The sequence below is a fragment of the Ursus maritimus genome, unplaced genomic scaffold (genome assembly GCF_017311325.1).
Source record: "Ursus maritimus isolate PB19 unplaced genomic scaffold, ASM1731132v1 scaffold_24, whole genome shotgun sequence".
NCBI lineage: Eukaryota > Metazoa > Chordata > Mammalia > Carnivora > Ursidae > Ursus > Ursus maritimus.
Window position 1 is genome coordinate 18,944,419 of NW_024424897.1, and position 17,880 is coordinate 18,962,298.

At 56.3% G+C, this 17,880-nt stretch overlaps 1 protein-coding gene across 3 annotated transcripts; it reads left to right on the forward strand.

Moving 5' to 3' along the window:
* Positions 1 to 3,339: 3,339 nt before the first annotated feature.
* On the forward strand, positions 3,340 to 16,421 carry ETV4 (ETS variant transcription factor 4). 3 transcript variants are annotated; one of them, XM_040639872.1, is made up of 12 exons: positions 3,340 to 3,399; positions 3,582 to 3,675; positions 3,893 to 3,940; positions 10,566 to 10,619; positions 11,803 to 11,929; positions 12,264 to 12,425; positions 12,661 to 12,929; positions 14,862 to 14,936; positions 15,096 to 15,164; positions 15,315 to 15,487; positions 15,756 to 15,857; positions 16,197 to 16,421. In XM_040639872.1, exons 1-12 carry the CDS (start codon positions 3,340 to 3,342, stop codon positions 16,419 to 16,421), a joined length of 1,458 nt encoding a protein of 485 aa, XP_040495806.1. The 3 variants fall into 3 exon arrangements, with proteins under 3 accessions (XP_040495806.1, XP_040495808.1, XP_040495807.1); XM_040639874.1 differs by having other exon boundaries at positions 14,862 to 14,921; XM_040639873.1 differs by having other exon boundaries at positions 11,806 to 11,929.
* Positions 16,422 to 17,880: the final 1,459 nt, after the last annotated feature.

The window sequence follows — 17,880 nt, forward strand, 5'->3', positions numbered from 1 at the left end:
GAAGAAGAGTCTGTGGCAAAAAGTCTGTTTGGGATGCCCTCCATCTGTTGAGTAGACCCTTGGGATAGATGTGTGTTTGCAAGGCCTCAATCTGCCCATTTGTGAAGTGGACAAGACACCTCACAGGACCACTGTGAAAGTGGCGCGACTTACTCAAGTCAAGCACTGGACATGCTCAGGAAATGTTGCTTATCATGATGTGATTTCCGACAGAAACCTCTGGCCCCTCTATTCCTTCCTTTCCCTAACTATCTCGAGCCCTGGAAAAGGCTCGAATGTTCCCCCTGGAGATCACTGCTCTGAGCCTGGGTGTTGAATCAGAGGCCGGGTGACAGCAGGGGCAACAGCAGCGAGTGGCATTTTCTCTCACTCAGCCCGCATGCTAAGCCAAAGCCAGAAGAAGAGCAGGAGGAGGGGGTGGCTCTCAGCTGGGACCCCGGATGGGGAATAGAAAGGGAACACTTACTCTCCAGAGAGCCAGGGGCCTTCTAGAGAAATGCAAAAGCTCAAAACCAGAGGGGCACCCCTAAGAGAGTCTCTTCTCTGGAGTGCCCACTCTGGGACCCACAGGAATCTTCTTCATTGTCATGGAGACTACATCGGAAGAATCCTCTGTCCTCCTCCCCCACTTCTTTTGGCCCTGAGACACAAGCTCTTCCCTAAGCCGGTTCCATCCAGCCCAAAGCTGGGATTTGCTGGGGCTTGTCTCTCCTGCTTTGGGCAGGGTTCCTGCTAAGCTCGATTAATTTGGTCTTTATTGCACCTCTTCGCTGAACTAGTATTTCAAGGGACTCTCCTAAGCATGAAACAGCTGGGGGAAGGTTTTAAGAGACAAAAGAGACCTCCTCAGGACCTGGAGAGCTCTCCATGCTTCCGAACGACCATGAGGCAGAATGAAAGACATCTACAACAGAGATACAGGCGAGAATGTTGTGGGGTCCTTAAGGAACTGACTCAAGTTATCTGGAAGGCTTCCTGGAGGAGGGGGGCAGTAGACATGCGTCTCAAAGAATAGTTCCTCGGAGAAGAGAGAGAAGTTTATTTTCATCTGCCCACGATGATCTCCTGGAATTAACCCTAAATAAAATAAATAGCCCTAGGTGCTAGAGCTGTGGTGTTCGAGTCCCGGTTCTCACCTTGAGCGGCCTAAAGAGCTTACCAGTATCATTTCCTTCTCTGAAATGCCACTGCCTCATCTGTAAAGTGGAGGTGTTAGGTTAGACAGAATTTGGGGTTTGTTTATTACATAAACTCTCCGGCCAACGTGGGGTCCAAGCTCACAACCTGGAGATCAAGAGCCCCATGCTTTACCGACGGAGCCAGCCGGGCGCCCCAGGTTAGATGAATTTTGAAAGCAGCCCCAGCTGGCCTGGGGTTCGGCTAGTCTCTAGTGTGTATCCCAGATAGGCAGGGGGCAAAATCGGGCTCTCCTCAAAGGAGTGTATACACTGTAAACCCAGAGATTGTCTCTGAAAGAGGGCCTGGGGGACTTCATGTTCCGTGTACCCCCATGGCTACAGCCTACACAGCCCAGCTCTTATCGGGGGTCTGTCTTGGTCACAGCTGCCTGCCTGGCACCCAGCACTGTGTCTAGCACAGTAAATGTCTATTGAACGAACTGGTGAATGATCTTGGTGAATGATCAAGGAACCAGAGCCTGTGACCAGCTTTTTGGCTACACTGAACCAGTCCTACCCCCAGGTCATCAGATGCCTTGGGGCTTTTCTCCCTAAAACCCTATGTTTGCTCTCAGGATTAAGAGGAAAGATGGCTGAGAGGGAACTGCTCTTTCAGAGGTCCATGCGGGGGCCTCTGGCTTCTGCTGCAATCAACAAAAAGTGGGTCACAGACAGCTCTGCAGAGCAAACCCTTGAGGAAAAGCCCCGATTCCGTGCTCACTTACATTTATTGAGGGCCTACTGTGTATCAGTTGTTGTCACAAAGCCTTAATTCATTTAACTGTGGCCTCAAAGGGCTGTACAGGAGAATGTGGGAGATTGGGGGCTGTAAACCCCAGCTGCGCTGAGCTGCCGCAGCCAAGTCACCACCCCTCACTGAGTTTTCATTCTCAATCTCTGTAAAATGGAAACAATAGAATCCCTTCGCCAGGTTATGGGAATGAAACGAGCACGTGGAAGCGGAGCGCTTCATAAACGCTAGTTATTATTGTTCCTCCGGGCACAAGTCCGCTCGCCTCCCCGCAGGGCGCACACACAGACATGTTCACACTCCCACGTACACGCAGATGCAGAGACGTGTGCAGACGCCAGCCGGGCCAGCCCGAGGAGCTGGCCGAGCTTCACACCCAGGGACACCGCGGAGCCCCGCAACGAAGCCGTCGGGTCCTCGGCTTCGCTCCCTTTCTCTCAGCTCTTTATGAATGAACTCCGGCCGCCGAGGAGTTTATTTTTTTATGAATGGGAGCCCGAGCCGTGAATGAGGCCGGGAGCCAGCCCCTGCGTCCTGATTGGTCCTCGCGTCTGGGAAACTCCGCCCCCCAAGGCTCGGCCGGGCGAGTCTCCGGATTGGCGGGCGTGCCCGGCCCTGGGGTTTCATTCACAAAAGTCAATGAAACAAAGGGATCGGGGTGGGGGGGGTAAGAGAGCCGAAGCCGAGGCGAAGGAAATGCACCAATCAGCGGCTCCCCCGGGCTCACAACTGTCGGCGGCGCCCGGAAAACAAGCCGGTGCGCGGGGGACCCGGGGCCGGGGCAGCCTCGCTCCGACCTAGCCCCGCGGCCCTCGGTGCGGCCCCGGGGCAAGCTCGCGAACCCCCGCGGCTCCAGCTCAGACGCCCCGGCCTCAGGTGAGGCTGCGGGAGGGGGAGGGAGGGAGAGCGTCTGTGACTCCTCGCCTCGCCTCCGACACACGCTGCACTCTCTAACCGCCGCCTCCGCAGATTCTAGGGCGGGGGGGGGGTGGGAGGCGCTGGGATTCGGGGTCGGAGGGGGCGCGGGAGTTGTGGGCGTGCGAATGGTGCGCGCCTCGCCCGCTCCTCCGCGCGCGAGCCACACACACACACACACACACACACGTCTTATGTAACCGAGCTTGGGCAGAGCAGGGCTGCAGAAAGCAGCCGAAACGGCGAGCCCGGCTCCCAGGAGCAGGTGGGACCTCCTTTGGCGGGAGGGGAGTGGTGGCGGCGCTCAGCTCCGCAGGCGGAAACCTCCCCATCGCCTGAGTGAGTCGGAGAAGTTTTGCTGTCGGACGCAGAGCCTCGGGACTGCCCCTCCCTACTGCCCTTACCCACCCCCACCCCGCTGCCTTCCCAGGACGGTGTGCGAACGCAGCCCCCCAGGTCTGCCGGCCGGGCGGTGCGGCCGGAGGGAGCGGCCGGATGGAGCGGAGGATGAAAGGCGGATACTTGGACCAGCAAGTGCCCTACACCTTCTGCAGCGTGAGCGCCGCGCGGTCCTCCACGCCCGCCCCCGCCCTACACCCCGCCCCGCAGCCCCTTCCCCGCGGCCCCCACGGGGTCCAGCGCTGCCCGGCCCCTGTGTCACCCCGGGACCCCAGCCCCGCCCCCCCAGACCGGGCGGCCTCAGGGTGACTCGGGGGCATTCTTCCCCGTCTCCGCAGAAATCGCCCGGAAATGGGAGCTTGCGCGAAGCGCTGATGGTCCCGCAGGGGAAGCTCATGGACCCGGGCTCCCTGCCGCCCCCCGACTCCGAAGGTAAAGAGCCGAAAAGACAAACCATGACCCTCTTCACCTCACGCACGCCGAGGGCCGATCCTGGACCCCCGCTCTATTCTCCAAAAGACTCCCCTCCAAGGGACTCTGATCATTCTCGGGCCCCTACCACCAAGGGGGGTCATCACCCGGCTCGCTAGGCTCCCTCCGTCTTACCGTCTCCTCCACCTCACCTCCAATTCCATTATTCACCCCTCAGATCTCTTCCAGGATCTCAGTCACTTCCAGGAGACGTGGCTCGCTGAAGGTGAGTAGTTTTGTGACCTTTTCTATGATTGGGGCGGGGGATGCTCTCTACCCCTGATATTCCAACCTAACCCACTTCTCTCTCCCTGCCTCAAGGAACTTTCCAAAGACACCCCCCCGCCCCAAGCCTCCTTACTCCCCGCTCTCCCCAGCGCCCAATGTGGACACTTATATTGATATTTATTTTCTCTGCCCTGAGCCAGGCTTGTGTAACTAGGCCCGGGGATGAATCAGACCATTGTGTGGGGTATTTGCTTATTTGAATGGAACTTGGCCCCAGGCCCATTTTCCTGGTTGAAATTTTCATTTGCAAAGTTTGTTAGCAGCTGCCAGGCGAGGTGTGTGTTGGTGTGTTTGGGGGGTGGTGAATAAGGGACAGGAGGAGGGGGAGAAAGAGCAATTAATTTGTAACCTATCTTCAGGAGTTGCCAAAACAGTGGTTTTCGCCCCCTGGGTTCCTCTTCTTCCCAACCCCCAGCGCCTAACCATTTACTGTCTGAGCCAAAAGCACAACAAAAGTTTAAATAATTCTTTTTTGCAGCCCTTTGGCAGAGAGGGCCCAGGGCTTCCCCCGCAAATAGCCTCGATTGTAATTCTGATGGCAAGTGATCCTCCCTCCCCCTTCTCTCCCAAATACCTCTGCCCCAAGCAAATTCCCCCTCCTTTGACTCGGGTGTTTGCTAGGTGGTGAACTTCGAGCTAGCTGGGGTGGGGTCAGGAGCTCCTCTGCGAAGGGAGCCGTGTTCTCAGGGTCTTCTGGTTGGATCCCTTAGTGCGTTTTTGCGGGACCTCAGGGTGTCACTGGTGGGGTGGCAGGTAGAAGGCTTGCGGTGTTTAGACAGTCTGAGAGGGAAGGGTTAATACCCCCATTTTAGGATCCCTTTATTTTAACACTCTGAAAACCAAGAATCCATTACAGTAGGAACCCCTTTTTAAGGGCTTTTCTTTAGGATTTCCCCATCTCCACCTGGGTATCTTTGGTGATTTTTTAAAGCTCACACCCAGCTCCTCTGGAACCATGATTAAAAGCTTGAGGTAGAAGGGAAAGACCCCTGACTAGATCCTTGGAGTGAGACTCTCTGTCTTGACTACCGTGGTGTCCCCCAAAATATGTGTATTAACAAAACAACTATTTAGCATAGAGCAAATGCTTAAGACATTCTGTGGAATTCGTGGCCGACCGCCTGTATGGATGTTGGAGGGATCTGGGGGTTCTGGCAAGGGAATGATACGGCTCTTCCCTGACTCTGCAAGCCCTGGGCGCCCAGCCCTGAGTTCCAGGCAGAGTCTGCCCAGTCTGCCCATCCTCCTCCCGAGGTTCCGGAGCTGAGCTGGAGCTGAAGAACTCAGGGGTGTCAGTTTCCACGGTCTCTAAAAGACTTCCTTTCCCAACGCCTGATTTCTGTCTGGCTTGCCAGCCTTCTTGTCTGTCGGCAGAGGGTCCCTCTGCGCCCCACAGTGGGCAGCTCCCAGGGCTGCGATGTAGGGGTAGGCTCAGAGGTTGGCATTTTGGCCGCAGCTGGTCCATTTGTGCCTGGGTCTGGAATGGGAAGGGGAGGGAAAAACGCTCTCTCAACCTTGGAAGCCCCACCCCTTGGCGGTGGGGGTCTAGAGATTGTACGTGTGTCTATCCGCATGTATCAGTGTGAGGGCGAGTGTGTGTGTTTCATGCTGCTGCCCTGGGAGTCCCTGTACATTTAAATCCAGTGGGTGGGGAGGTGGGGGTGGGGATCTCCTTGGTTCCCTCTCCTTCCTTCTGAGGGAGCAGCTCAGGTTCCCAGCTGGCGATGGATGGCCAGGCCTGAGAGGGGGATGCTGAGGCCACTCGCTCCTTCTCACTCTCTCTGCGGAGACAGATGCAGCTGCCGGGGCCCTGTCCCCCAGCACCATCCCAGCACCACCCCAGCCTCCTCTCCTGCCTCTTCCCACCAGGTCAGTGACCCCCACAGCCCAGAGGGAGCTTTGGGGTGGTAGGGAGGGGACTAGCTTCTTTGGAAACTTGCCAGTGGTGGGGAACATCAGGAGGAATGGGGCCGGAACCCAACCTCCCCACCGCAAGTTTGATTTTTTTTTTTTTTAATAAAGTCCCAATTTGGAGAGAAGCAGTGGGTCCTTGTAGTGTGGGTGGGGCTGTGAAGAATTTGGGGGATGCCAGGCTGGATCCGCAAGGATAGGGTTCTGGGTTCAGTCTGGTGTCTGGGCTTATTTAGGGGTGAGTGTGAGTGGGGCTCTGTAGAGACAGCTTAGACATCTTTGGGTTTGAGGTTTTTCTAGATAGTGGGGGGGTGTGTTAAAATAAGGCTAAGAGGGTGTGTCTGTTTCGGATGCCTGGGATCTGTGGAGTTGCTACAGAAGGGATCGGTCTGCTGTAGGGACCTGGGCTCAGGCAGGCTGAGCTTTAAGCCATATCTGGTTAGGGTCAAAATGTGCTGCTTCTGGTCAAAGGTTTCTTTCCCGGCTTGTCGGGAGCCCTCGGGGAGCCCTCAGGGACAATGACTTGGGTCTATTTGGTAGCAAGGAACATTGAGTCTGGGCCACGTTTGTCTTTTGTATGAGGCTGGGGTCTATAACGGAGAGTCTGGATTCGCAGAAGCTCTGGAGGTAGGTTGCAGGGGTCCTTACGCCCTCCGATGTTGTGTGCAAAATTGTTAGGGGTGCACCATACACAAAGGAATGTGGATTTTTCTAGGAAGAGACGATCCATGGGTTTTACGAGATTCTTAAAGGGGTGGGTCTGTGCTCCCCTTTTCAAAAGGTTTACTGTTCCTAAATCTTCCTCTAAGGTCTCCAGTCCCTTTGCCCTTTGGTCCCCCCTCCCACCCCACCCTGTCACATTTGCAAGTCCAAAAAGAGCCGGTGTGTGAAGGGTGTGCATGGAGGATATGTTTTACCCGTGTGCTGCCGTGTAGTGAAAAGGAAGTAGGGTGTGTGTGAATCCGTGTGTATGCACACTGGTGCCTCAGCATGTCTGTGGGACGAGATGGGGTTAATCCCCTCCCCCAGTTTCTCCTAGCTACAATGCCTCCTTCTACATCTTTCTGTCTCCTCCCCTTCCAGAAGGCTCTTGGGGACAAATGTCCCTCCATAGATAGAGAACTGGTTCCTTCCAGTACAGAGGCTGCCAGGGTGGGGGCAGGGTAAGGGTGAGAGACAAGGCCAGTGGTGACACAATGGAGCAGAATGCCTCCCCCGCCTCCACTGGAATCCTGAAGAGGCCCCTTCACCCGGTGATTGGACCCCAGGAAGGGGAGAAGGTGATGGGGCATAGATGGTGTAGGTAGGCGGCCAGCCTGGGGTGGGCTTAGCTGCTTGGCTGCTTTAACCTCCCAGTTCCCTCGCAGCCCAGCTTGGGAGGCTCCCAAGCCCCTTCCCTTCTACTGACCCCCCTGTCGGAGGGACGTTCCCTGAAATTCTCTCCTCTCTGGGCATGATGCTGGAAGGGCACTTTTCTCATCCCCATCTTTAATCATCTGCCATGTCCCCAGGCAGATAAACTCCAGCTTCATGCCAGGATGGAGCTGGGGGCAGCCCCTGGCACAATAGCTTGGCAGCCAGAACTCAGCCAAATCAACAAATAAGTAGAGTGGCAGAGTCTCAAGACCAAACATGGTAATTAGAAATTCTCCTGCTCTCCAGGAACTCGGGGCTCCGTGTCACACTGTTCCTATTTCTATTCTTGTTGGCAGTCTCTGAGCGAGGCCCTATCCTGTCCCTTTGGTTCCAGAAGCCAGTATTCTGGGGAGGGGCCAAGCAGAGACTGGGGTTCACACCGCAGCCCGTTTTTGTCTTGACTGGTTTCTCCTGGCCCTGGGAAGAGAGCGCACCCCTTATGGGGTGCGGTCTATGTGCCAGGGGGTAGCCTTCTCTGGCACCGCTGGGGTGCGGGGATTCTGGTCAGAGCTTCAGGCCTGAGGTGGGAGGAAAGGCAAGACGACCCCTAGGGCTCTGTCGCATCATGTGAACTGGCCTGTGACTGGCCTGTGACGCCAGCAGGAGATGCCCCCAGCCCATTACCTCAGTGGAAACTGGCAGTTAATGAAGCCCCAAAGGGGGCCCAGAATGCGTCAGCCTCCCCCATGTTCTCCACCTACCCTGCCCTCAGGACCCTCCTTGCCTAGGTAGCAGAGATGGAAATGTTGCTCTTCCTGCTCCCATCACCCCCATCCTGTCAACTTCGGGGGGATCGGCTGTGGCTGGGCCAGAGGGCACATCAGGGATGAGCGTGGCCCTTGCGCCCCCGAGAAGGTTTTGCTCCTTCCCTTTATCCAGTGTTTCCCAAACCTGCCTGTTCTTAAGGGCCACCGGGGAGGCTTGTTAAAAGTACAAATGCCTGGACCCCAACCCATGCTTATGGAATAAGACTCGCCAGGGGCGGGGACTGGGAATCTGTGTGTTCTTTTTAAATGAATTCTGTGCTCGAACCTATGACCCCGAGATCAAGAGTCGCATGCTCTACCCACCGTCTGAGCCAGCCAGGCGCCCCAGGAATGTGCATTTTTAACAATATCTTGGTGATTCTTGATTTGGTCAGTCTGGGGATGTTTGCATTCGCGCCTTAGCTGTCTGTGCGTTTTTGCCAAGGGACGTTGTGTCCCGCTCATTCGTTCACTCACTTTAGAATAGTTTTCTACTGACTTTTCCTAAGTTCTTCTTTCGCTGCCGGTGGCTTCTGATTCTTAAACCCCTCAGTCCCATCCCTCTGTCGAGAAGTCAGCTATCTAGAAATGTGTATTTTTAAAGCGCTTGGCAACTCTGGTATTCAAAGCAAGTTGATGAAGAATCCTGCCAAGCAATTGATCCCAGCCTGAAGTACCTCTTGTGAGACGGGCTTTCTCTGGAGGGAGGACCTGCCTTTACAGTTACCCTGTGTGGGGGGAGGGAGAAGCCCCCAGGGAGAGGGAAGAGCTGGTTGGTTAGGATCCCTTCCGCTCTTGCTCTCAAGTCCACCAGGAGGACTCCCACCAGCCTGAGGATGGGGTCATCGTATGTTTATTCATGTCGTCAACAAATAAAGCATTTGAGTGTCTATTCTTAGCCAGACCTTCTTTCCCCGTGCTGGGAAATCATCAAGACAGATAAAGCCCCTGACCTCAGGGAGCTTAACTTTCACGTAGAGAAGGTAGACGACAAGCCCATAAACGTAAATAAGTTAATAAGAGGGATCCAGGTAGCGGTACATGCGAGGGCAAAAATACACGTGGGGTGTGATAGGAGCCGGGAGGGACCACTTTGGTGTGGGTGGTCAGAGAAGGCATCTGAGGAAGCGACAAAGTGAGCCAAGACTTCAGTGGCCAGAAAAAAACAGGCAGGCGAAGGTCTGGGGGAGAGGAAAGGCAAGGAGAGGCAGGTCGGAGAGGTCAGCAGTCCAGACCATGTGGGGCCCCAGAGGCTGGCCAAGAGGAAGAGTTTGGGGTTCGAGGTTTAAGCAAGGAGAGAAGAGAGTGGACTTCTCTTGCAGAAAGACCGCTCTGACAGCTGCGTGGGGAACCACGTGCTGTAGGAAGTGAGCGAGGAAGGAGGGCGTCCCGACAGAGGCTCTGGCTGAAATCTCGGGAAGAAACCTCTGCTCATGGGGAGGCTGAAGAGGCTGCGGTGGGTGCGGGTAGAGCTAGGAGTGGAGCTGGTCCCCAGCCTTGTGTCCTTGTGTCCTTGATCCTTACCAGCCTTTCTCCGCTCTGCTTGTTTTATCCATCGGTTTCCCGTTGTCCATTCTAAGAACAGTCTCCTGTCTTCCGCCCCCTCTCCTTCAAACCACTCTCTTCCTGGACTATCAGGAAGTTCTTCTTGGTGTCTACCCTTCCCCTTCCTGCTTTGATCTATTCTGGAGAGAGGGGCAAAAGTGGCCAAAGATTCTGGGGTCAGGGGTGGTGCTCAGCTGTATGCCCACCTGAAGGAGCTGGCGAGGCCAGGGTAAGAACTGGAAATCAAAGTCCGAAGGTCCAGCTTGGAGGCCATGACCAACTGCTGTGCTATGGCTGCCTAACCCCCAAACCCAGCTCCGCCGACGCCGGCTCCCTGGGAGTGTTCTCAGACCTCCAAGCTTGGGAAGCCTTCCCCTCTCTCCTAGCTACACGCCGAAGACATGAGGCGCGGTGACCTGCCCATGTCCCCAGCCACTTCCCGTCCCACTGCCATCCCGTTCACCTCTCCTGAGCCACCCCGTTCTCCATTCCATCTTCCTTCCCAAGTTCTCCATTTCCGGAGTTCACCCAGGAGGTTGTATAAAACACAGATTCCTGGGCCAGGCCCGGGTTCAGAATCTCCCCGTGTTAGTCTAGGTCCACAGGATGTCGTGGTAATGCCCACCCATCCCGGATTCAGCTCTGCTGGGAGCTCTGAGAGGGGGCTTTGTGAACGCTGAGGGCCAGGGTTGCCTTCACTTCCGAAAAAATGGAGGGAATAAAGACAAAGCATCTAGGAAAAGACTGGAATCTGCTCAGACAGGTTCTGGGAACTTGCCGCCTTGCCTCCAGGGTCTTAATGGAGCCCAGAGATGGAGGGCACTAGGACCTGGGGTGGGGTTGCTTTCAGGCCTAGGAAGGCTGTTTTCCCCTCGGCCTGGTGCTAATCTGCAGGGCTGCCCCCCAGGGCCCCCACCCAGACTCACCTCTGACCTCTCTCTGCAGCCCAGGTACCAGACAGTGATGAGCCCTTTGTTCCTGATTTCCATGCAGAAAACTGTGAGTGGAGGGCCCTGGGTTGAGGGAATGGGGAGTGGGGGAGGGCAGGAAATGAGTCATGGGGATAGAGAATCACAAAAGATCAACTTGTTCTCTCCTAAGGAAAAGGGGGGAAGAACGGGGCTCCCCAGTCTTGGGTTTGGACGCCAAGACCAAGGCAGTGCCTGGGAGCTGGAGACCTTGGTTCAAGTCAGGGTTTGCGCCGTCCTCGCTGTGTGCCCTGGGAGTGGACACTTCCGCTGTCCCTCCAGTCCCTGATTTCTGGAAGGAGGGGCTTAAACCAGTTTAGCAGGGTCCAGTCCTACCCTTCTAGGTTACTTTCGTGCAACTGGGGGACCCTTTTGCCTCCCAGGAGACATGTGGCTGCGTCTGCAGACATTTTTAGTGGTCACGCCAGAGTGGGGTGCTATAGGCATTTAGTGGGTAGAGGCCAGAGATGCTATAAACACCCCATAATGCCGAGGACAGCTCCCCCCCCAACAAAAATCCTCTGGCCCAAAGGTCCTCAGCGCACTGTTGAGAAACCCCGCTTTAATGTCAGATACTCAGTTCTCAACTGTCTTCACCGTTGAAATGAACTAGGGGACAAATAATGGAAAACAGCCAACAACAGAACAGTCCATCACTGGCGTAGTAGAGAGAGAACCTCACACTCGCTCGGAACCAGCTCCGCGGCTCGGCCTGGAGGCTGGAGTTTGCGGACCCAACAGGGGCCGCAGGAAAGACCAATGTTCCTCACAGATAATTAGGAGCATGTGTTTAATGGTAGTCAGCTGACGTGCGAGTGGGCGGATAGCCAACCCGAACCAGAGAAAGAATGATCCTTTATAGCACCGAAGAAGAAAACATGTCTCTCCCTTGGAATTTTCCAGGGCACTCAGGAAAACCACAGGCCCTAGGTTGGAGGTGCTCACTCCTCCAAAGATGTTTTTGGGGGCTTAGGGTCACATTACATGTTGAATTTTAGACAGTTTCTTTGGTTAATATTGGACCTTAGCCCGATGTATAAAACTAGACATAGTGTAGATAGCCACACTGTCCTTGAAAGTGTCTGATCATGAGTCTCTGGAAACTGAGACCCAGGGAATCACCTGGCTGGTCCTCAAAGAACAGGTGTCGGGAGCTCTCCTTGCCTCCTCCGTGACCCCCTCTGGCCTTGCTCTGCCTCCTCCCGCTCCTGCAGTAGCTTTCCACAGCCCCACCACCAGGATCAAGAAGGAGCCCCAGAGTCCCCGCACAGAGCCCGCCCTGTCCTGCGGCAGGGAGCTACCGCTCCCCTACCACCGTGGCGAGCAGTGCCTTTATTTCAGGTGAGCCCCAGCCTGTCGGGGAAGGGGAGGAGGGCGGAGGGAGGAGGGGGAGGCAGGAGGAAACAGGTGAAGGCAGCAGTGGGATGCAAGTTAGACAACACAAAGGATTTCTGAGCCCCTGGAAGGGAGCAACGGGGCTGGGGAGAGGCATTCTCAGGATTACACCCATTTTCATGAGTTACGAGAAGGGAGAAAAAGAGCTCACTTTGGGGCCCCGTCGCTCATGCCGTTCCTTTCCCAGCACCCTCTACTCTTCCTTCTCTGGGGATAAAGGGTTCAAAGATGCTCGCCCAGCTTCTCTGCCCCCTCACCCCCGTCTCCCCCTCAACTCCAGTGCCTATGACCCCCCTAGACAAATCGCCATCAAGTCCCCCGCCCCCGGTGCCCCCGGACAGTCGCCCCTGCAGCCCTTCCCCCGGGCAGAACAACGGAGTTTCCTGAGATCCTCTGGCACCTCCCAGCCCCACCCTGGCCACGGGTACCTCGGGGAGCAGAGGTAAGGAGACAAGGAGACCTACAGAACCTGTGGGCCCAGGTCTCACTGGTTCTTCCTCAATCCCTGAGTGTTCTCCAGCTGTCCCTAAGAGACCTGGCGTGGGGGAGGTGAGGAAGAAGGGACGTTGATACCCCCCTCACCCCCACCCCAGAGCCCACTCTGCAAGCTCTGCGAGTGGGGGGCACAGGGACAGTTTAAGTTAATCTTCTCTTCCTTCTCTGTCCAACACATCCAGCTCTGTCTTCCAGCAGCCCCTGGATATTTGCCACTCCTTCACATCCTCCCAGGGAGGGGGCCGGGAACCCCTCCCAGCCCCCTACCCACACCAGCTGTCGGAGCCCTGCCCGCCCTACCCCCCGCAGAGCTTCAAGCAGGAATACCTGGACCCCCTGTACGAACAGGCAGGCCAGCCGGCGGTGGGCCAGGCTGGAGTCAATGGGCACAGGTACCCAGGGGCGGGGGTGGTGATCAAACAGGAGCAGACGGACTTCGCCTACGACTCTGGTAAGACATGCTCCCAGGGAAGGGGGTTGGAGGAGTTTTGCTGGGATTGCTGGGGAGGGTGGCATGCGATCCTATGAACAGTTCCATTACACCCAGAAGGTCTCCCTACAAGTTTTTTACCTGCTCACCCGCTTACCGCTTCATACATCCAACCCGCCCAACCACTCACTTTTTGTCATAGTTTCCAAAGAATTGTCATTTTTCAGTCAGCAACCTTCTGCTCAGATGAAAGATAAGAGGGGTGCAGTTCCTTGCCCTCAGGCGGCTTGAGGTTTCATAGGGAAGTTGAGGTTTATCTCTTCCTTTTTCTCTCTGCCAAGCGTTTGAGGCTATCATTACCTACTGAGACCCGAATGCTGGGCCGGGAGCAGGAGTTGTGAGGAGCTGGGGGACACAGAGATGAGTAGGATGTGTCATTGGTCCCAGTCCCCACGGAAGCTTAAAATTATTAACGGATTTGAATGAAGAGAAACATGGACCTGCAAGGAGCCAGGCTCCTAGTTCCAGCGGGAACGCAGGATTACTGTGTGGTTTCCACATTCTGTTCCAGCCTCCAGGTTGATGGAGCTGGGTACGGGAGCAGGGCTGCTGCCTGAGCCTGGACAGGAGTGAGGGGCACTCAGCCAGATTCTTGACCAGCAAGAATGCAAAGCCTCCGGGGCCTGAGGGAGGGCCATTCTCATTTAGGAGGGACCCAGAAAACCTTGGCTTCTGTTACATTGTCACCATCCCCAAATTTGAGTTTATCTGCAAGTTGGTGTGAGAAAAATAAATACTGAGATTAGAGTCGGCTCAGGGCAGGCTAGAGCTTTCGGATTTCCCATTTCCTGATGTACAGGCTTTTAGGGGCGGGGGGAGGGGTGAACCACAAACCCCCAGGCTGCCCAAGTGAGAACCACAAGGGTTCGCCTCTCCTCCAACGTGGGGCAGACGCTGAGCCGCGCCTGGCAGCGAGGTGGAGGAAGGAGGAGGGAAATGCTCTTGCCGCTGACCTTCAAAGGATGTAGACCGGAGGAGATCTTGTTACATGCCCTTGAACTCCTGCCCCACCCCCTTCGGCTTCCTCTCAATGGAGTCAGGAATTCCATTCACAAAATGGAGGCATGAATGAGCCCACCCTCCAGCCTCCTCCCGGAGGTGTCGGGTTTCACCGTCTCATTCATAGGTGGGAGTGGAGGGGGTAGGGCGGGAAGGGGCTGGAGCTTGAACGGGTGGCTTCACGCCACCCGCCTCCTCCAGGTGGAGTAGGGCTCTTTCAATCCTAGGGAAGGGAGGGAAAAGGGAGTGAATGCGCTCTGCTGTCAGACCTGCAAAAACACAGCCCAGTGCCCACCGGCTCTTCCCAGATACAGATACATTCCGGTGTGCTCTCTCGCTCTCCCTCCCACCTCCCTCCCTATGGGTCTTCCCCCAGCCCCCATCCTCCTCCGTTTCCTCCCTCCCTACACAACACACACAGAGCTAGGAACCTGGCCTGCTGCACTCTCTCTCTCTCTCTCTCTCTCTCTCTCTCTCACACACACACACACACAGCTAGGAACCTGACCTGCTGACCGGAGGCTAGCCCATTCCAAGGGAGTCTTAGGCATGGACACTGAACCCTTTCCCCGGAGGTTCATCCCTCCCCCCCCTCCTCCCCCTGAACTCACAGGAAACAGCTGTTGCCTGGAATCCTGCGCCTTGTGCAACAGCTTTGCCCAGCCCAGCTGCTGCCAGCAGTGCCCTCTGGCCCTCTGGCCCAGACTTCAAGCCGAGAGGTTCAAGCCTTGCGCTCCCTCTGGGTGAACTTGCCTTGGGATTTGGTGCTTGGCAGGCAGCTGGGGAAAAGAACCGGAATGCAGGCTGGCAGGAAGACGTTCTCAAATGTGGGCAGGACTGCCGCCTCCCCCTGCAGCCACCTGTAACATCACCCTTTCTTTCCTCCCGTCCCAGATGTCCCTGGGTGTGCATCAATGTACCTTCACACAGAGGGTTTCTCTGGGCACTCTCCAGGTGACGGGACCATGGGTAAGGCGGCCCCCTCCTCTCTGCCAAGCCCCTTCACATTGGACGGGGGTGTCCTGCTGTCTGGGAGGGTCTCCTGGCCAGGAGTGCCTCGGGATGCTGGGGGCTCATAGCAGTGAGCCCCCCCCCCAGATCTGAATGACCCCCAACTTCCTCCTCAAGGTTATGGCTATGAGAAACCTCTGCGACCATTCCCAGATGATGTCTGCGTCGTCCCGGAGAAATTTGAAGGTCAGAGAAGTGTTTGTGAGAGGGTCAGGGTCTTGGCCATGCCCTCTGTGTCCCCCCTGCCCCCCTCATTACCCCTGGGGAGAGAAGAAGGGGTTGCTTGGGGGACCAGAAGGCACAAACCTGACGGCCCCTGTTTTCTGTGTCACCCAGGGGACATCAAGCAGGAAGGGGTGGGAGTGTTCAGAGAGGGACCGCCCTACCAGCGCCGGGGGGCCTTGCAGCTATGGCAGTTCCTGGTGGCCCTGCTGGACGACCCGACGAATGCCCACTTCATCGCCTGGACCGGCCGGGGGATGGAGTTCAAACTAATAGAGCCTGAGGAGGTGGGCCTCTCAGATGTCCCCACCTCTCCTCCCCACCTCTTTGGGGCCTGGAGATACTGGGACCTGAGAATGTGGCAGACGCCTCCCCATCAGAGTTGCTTTTCCTGACCTGAATTCTTGTCACACCTGGGTCTGTGGGCTGCTGCTTAGTCTGCTGGACCAGCTTACCATTTTGTACCAAGAATCTCTGGTGTTCTTTCTAACCTGCCCCCCCGTTTTTTGTCTGCTGAGCAGACACCACCATCCCAAAACTCTGTCCCGTCTCCAGGTTGCCAGGCTCTGGGGCATTCAGAAGAATCGGCCGGCCATGAATTACGACAAACTGAGCCGCTCGCTCCGATACTACTATGAGAAAGGCATCATGCAGAAGGTTGGGGGGCCAAGGGCCCAGGGATGGGAGGGGGAGGGGCAATAGCCGTGGGAAGATGATGGGGGCAGGGGAGCATTTCTCAGCAAGTGTGTGGGAGCAGATAGTGAACCAGTCAGAGGGAATGAGAAATCGTCGACAAGATTTCCCTTTCCCGAAAAAGTGCCACCCAGTAACTGCAAAGCCCAAAGTGTGGAGACATCGAGATTGGAGAACCGGAGCTGTGCAGGGAGCTGGCGCCCCCCGTGTCTGCCTGGACCTGGCCAGGCCGGGTCGTGTTCCCCCTGCCCCACACCGACCTGGAGGGAGAGCTAGGCCGACCCAGCCCCTCTCTTCCCACAGGTGGCGGGCGAGCGCTACGTGTACAAGTTTGTGTGTGAGCCTGAGGCCCTCTTCTCTCTGGCCTTCCCGGACAATCAGCGTCCAGCCCTCAAGGCTGAGTTTGACCGGCCAGTCAGTGAGGAGGACACAGTCCCTTTGTCCCACTTGGACGAGAGCCCTGCCTACCTCCCGGAGCTAGCTGGCCCTACCCAGCCCTTTGGCCCCAAGGGTGGCTACTCTTACTAGCCCTGGCCGCTGCTCCCCTGCCGCCGGGGGGTGCTGCCCTGTGTACATATAGATGAATTTGGTGTTGGGGAAACCCTCACTGTGAAACCCACAGATGTCTTTGGAGCAGATCCCCACTGGCCCATCAGTCGCCCCTGCCCAGACTCTGAGCTGCTCACCAGAGTTGATGGGAAGGAAAAATGGAGAACACTGAAAGTGTAAAGGTGGGGTCTAGAAGCTCCCCTGGGGGTGTCACCTCCAGCCTCTTCCCAGGTCCTGCTTAGAGGCCCAAGCTGCACTCCTCTCCCCCAACACAGAGAACAATAGTTTGCTCTGTTCTGGGGGACAACAGAGAAGGAGCATTCCCACTTTATCCTGGTGGAGAGGGTTGCATTGAGCTCCCTGGATCTCCCACTGTGGGCAGACAGAAGCCTGGATCTTGCACTCCGCTCCAAGCTGTGACCCCCCGAGGGTCCTGCTTGTCCATTCTTGGTGCTCTGTGTTCCCAGAGGCAGGGGGAGGCTGGAATAAGGACGCTGGTGTGGGGGAGGGGCTGCAGGGTGGAGGCAGGGAGGGCTGGGTTCCTGCTCCTAGGACCCTTTGCCTTTTCTCTGCCTTTTTCTAGGCCTAGGCCTGGGATTCCACCTCCACCTCCAACCTCCCCCACATCTGCCAGACCCCAATAAAGGCCCCTGCTTCTCCTGTTAGTTGTCCCGTGTCCTTTGCTGCCATGGGAGAAGGACCTGGGGTTGGAAAGAGCTTTGGCCTTGGGGCAGATGACCAGAGTTTGGCGCCTGGCCTTGACACTTAGCTTCACAGTTGGATTTGGGAAAAGACAGTTGACCTCTGACTTTTCCTCTAAAAATGGGCTCAGTGATACCTGTTCTTTCCCCCCGTTCTATCCCTCTCCAGGATTATGGTGTCAGGATCCTGAAATAATGGTTGACGGGTACTTCATAATCTGGCACTGGCTGTCTTCTTGCTGGGGAGGGGCCAGACAGGGCTGAGCTTGGAGGCCCTCCTGGAGCTTCCTCAGGCAGTTTGGCCTGTGGTTTTGTGACCATGACCGCACTACCCACGTCTATACCCCAACTGTGTGTCCCCCCTTCTGCCATGGCTCCAGGTTTCTGTTTTTGCTGAAGCTGGGGACGAGTTTATACAGAGAGGATCTGGAGAATGGGGAGAGAATGGGCACCTGGGCAAGAGGGTGCAGGGAGAGGCTGGAGCAAAGCCCTATGTTCTGGCCAGTGAAGGCAAAGGACCCTGGGTCTTCGGGGAAAGGGGACTAGAAACAGGCTCCTTCCCCATATTTAGGGGACACCAGAATGCTGGGGCCGTTCTCTGTGGGTGGACGGGAAAGTCAAACCTGAGAAAGTGGTAACACCTACGGAGGAGACCTGTCCAGGTGTGAGGGTTAGAATGGAAGGTTCTAGACCCACGCTCTGGTAAAAATGCACGCTCCAGTTAAGCCAGAACTGCA

Coding starts and splice junctions, on each gene's coding strand:
- ETV4 (XM_040639872.1), top strand. CDS start 3,340: ATGGAGCGGAGGATGAAAGGCGGATACTTGGACCAGCAAGTGCCCTAC. Junction 3,676..3,892: donor GCCGCCCCCCGACTCCGAAG/GTAAAGAGCCGA, acceptor TTCACCCCTCAG/ATCTCTTCCAGGATCTCAGT. Junction 14,937..15,095: donor TCCAGGTGACGGGACCATGG/GTAAGGCGGCCC, acceptor TTCCTCCTCAAG/GTTATGGCTATGAGAAACCT.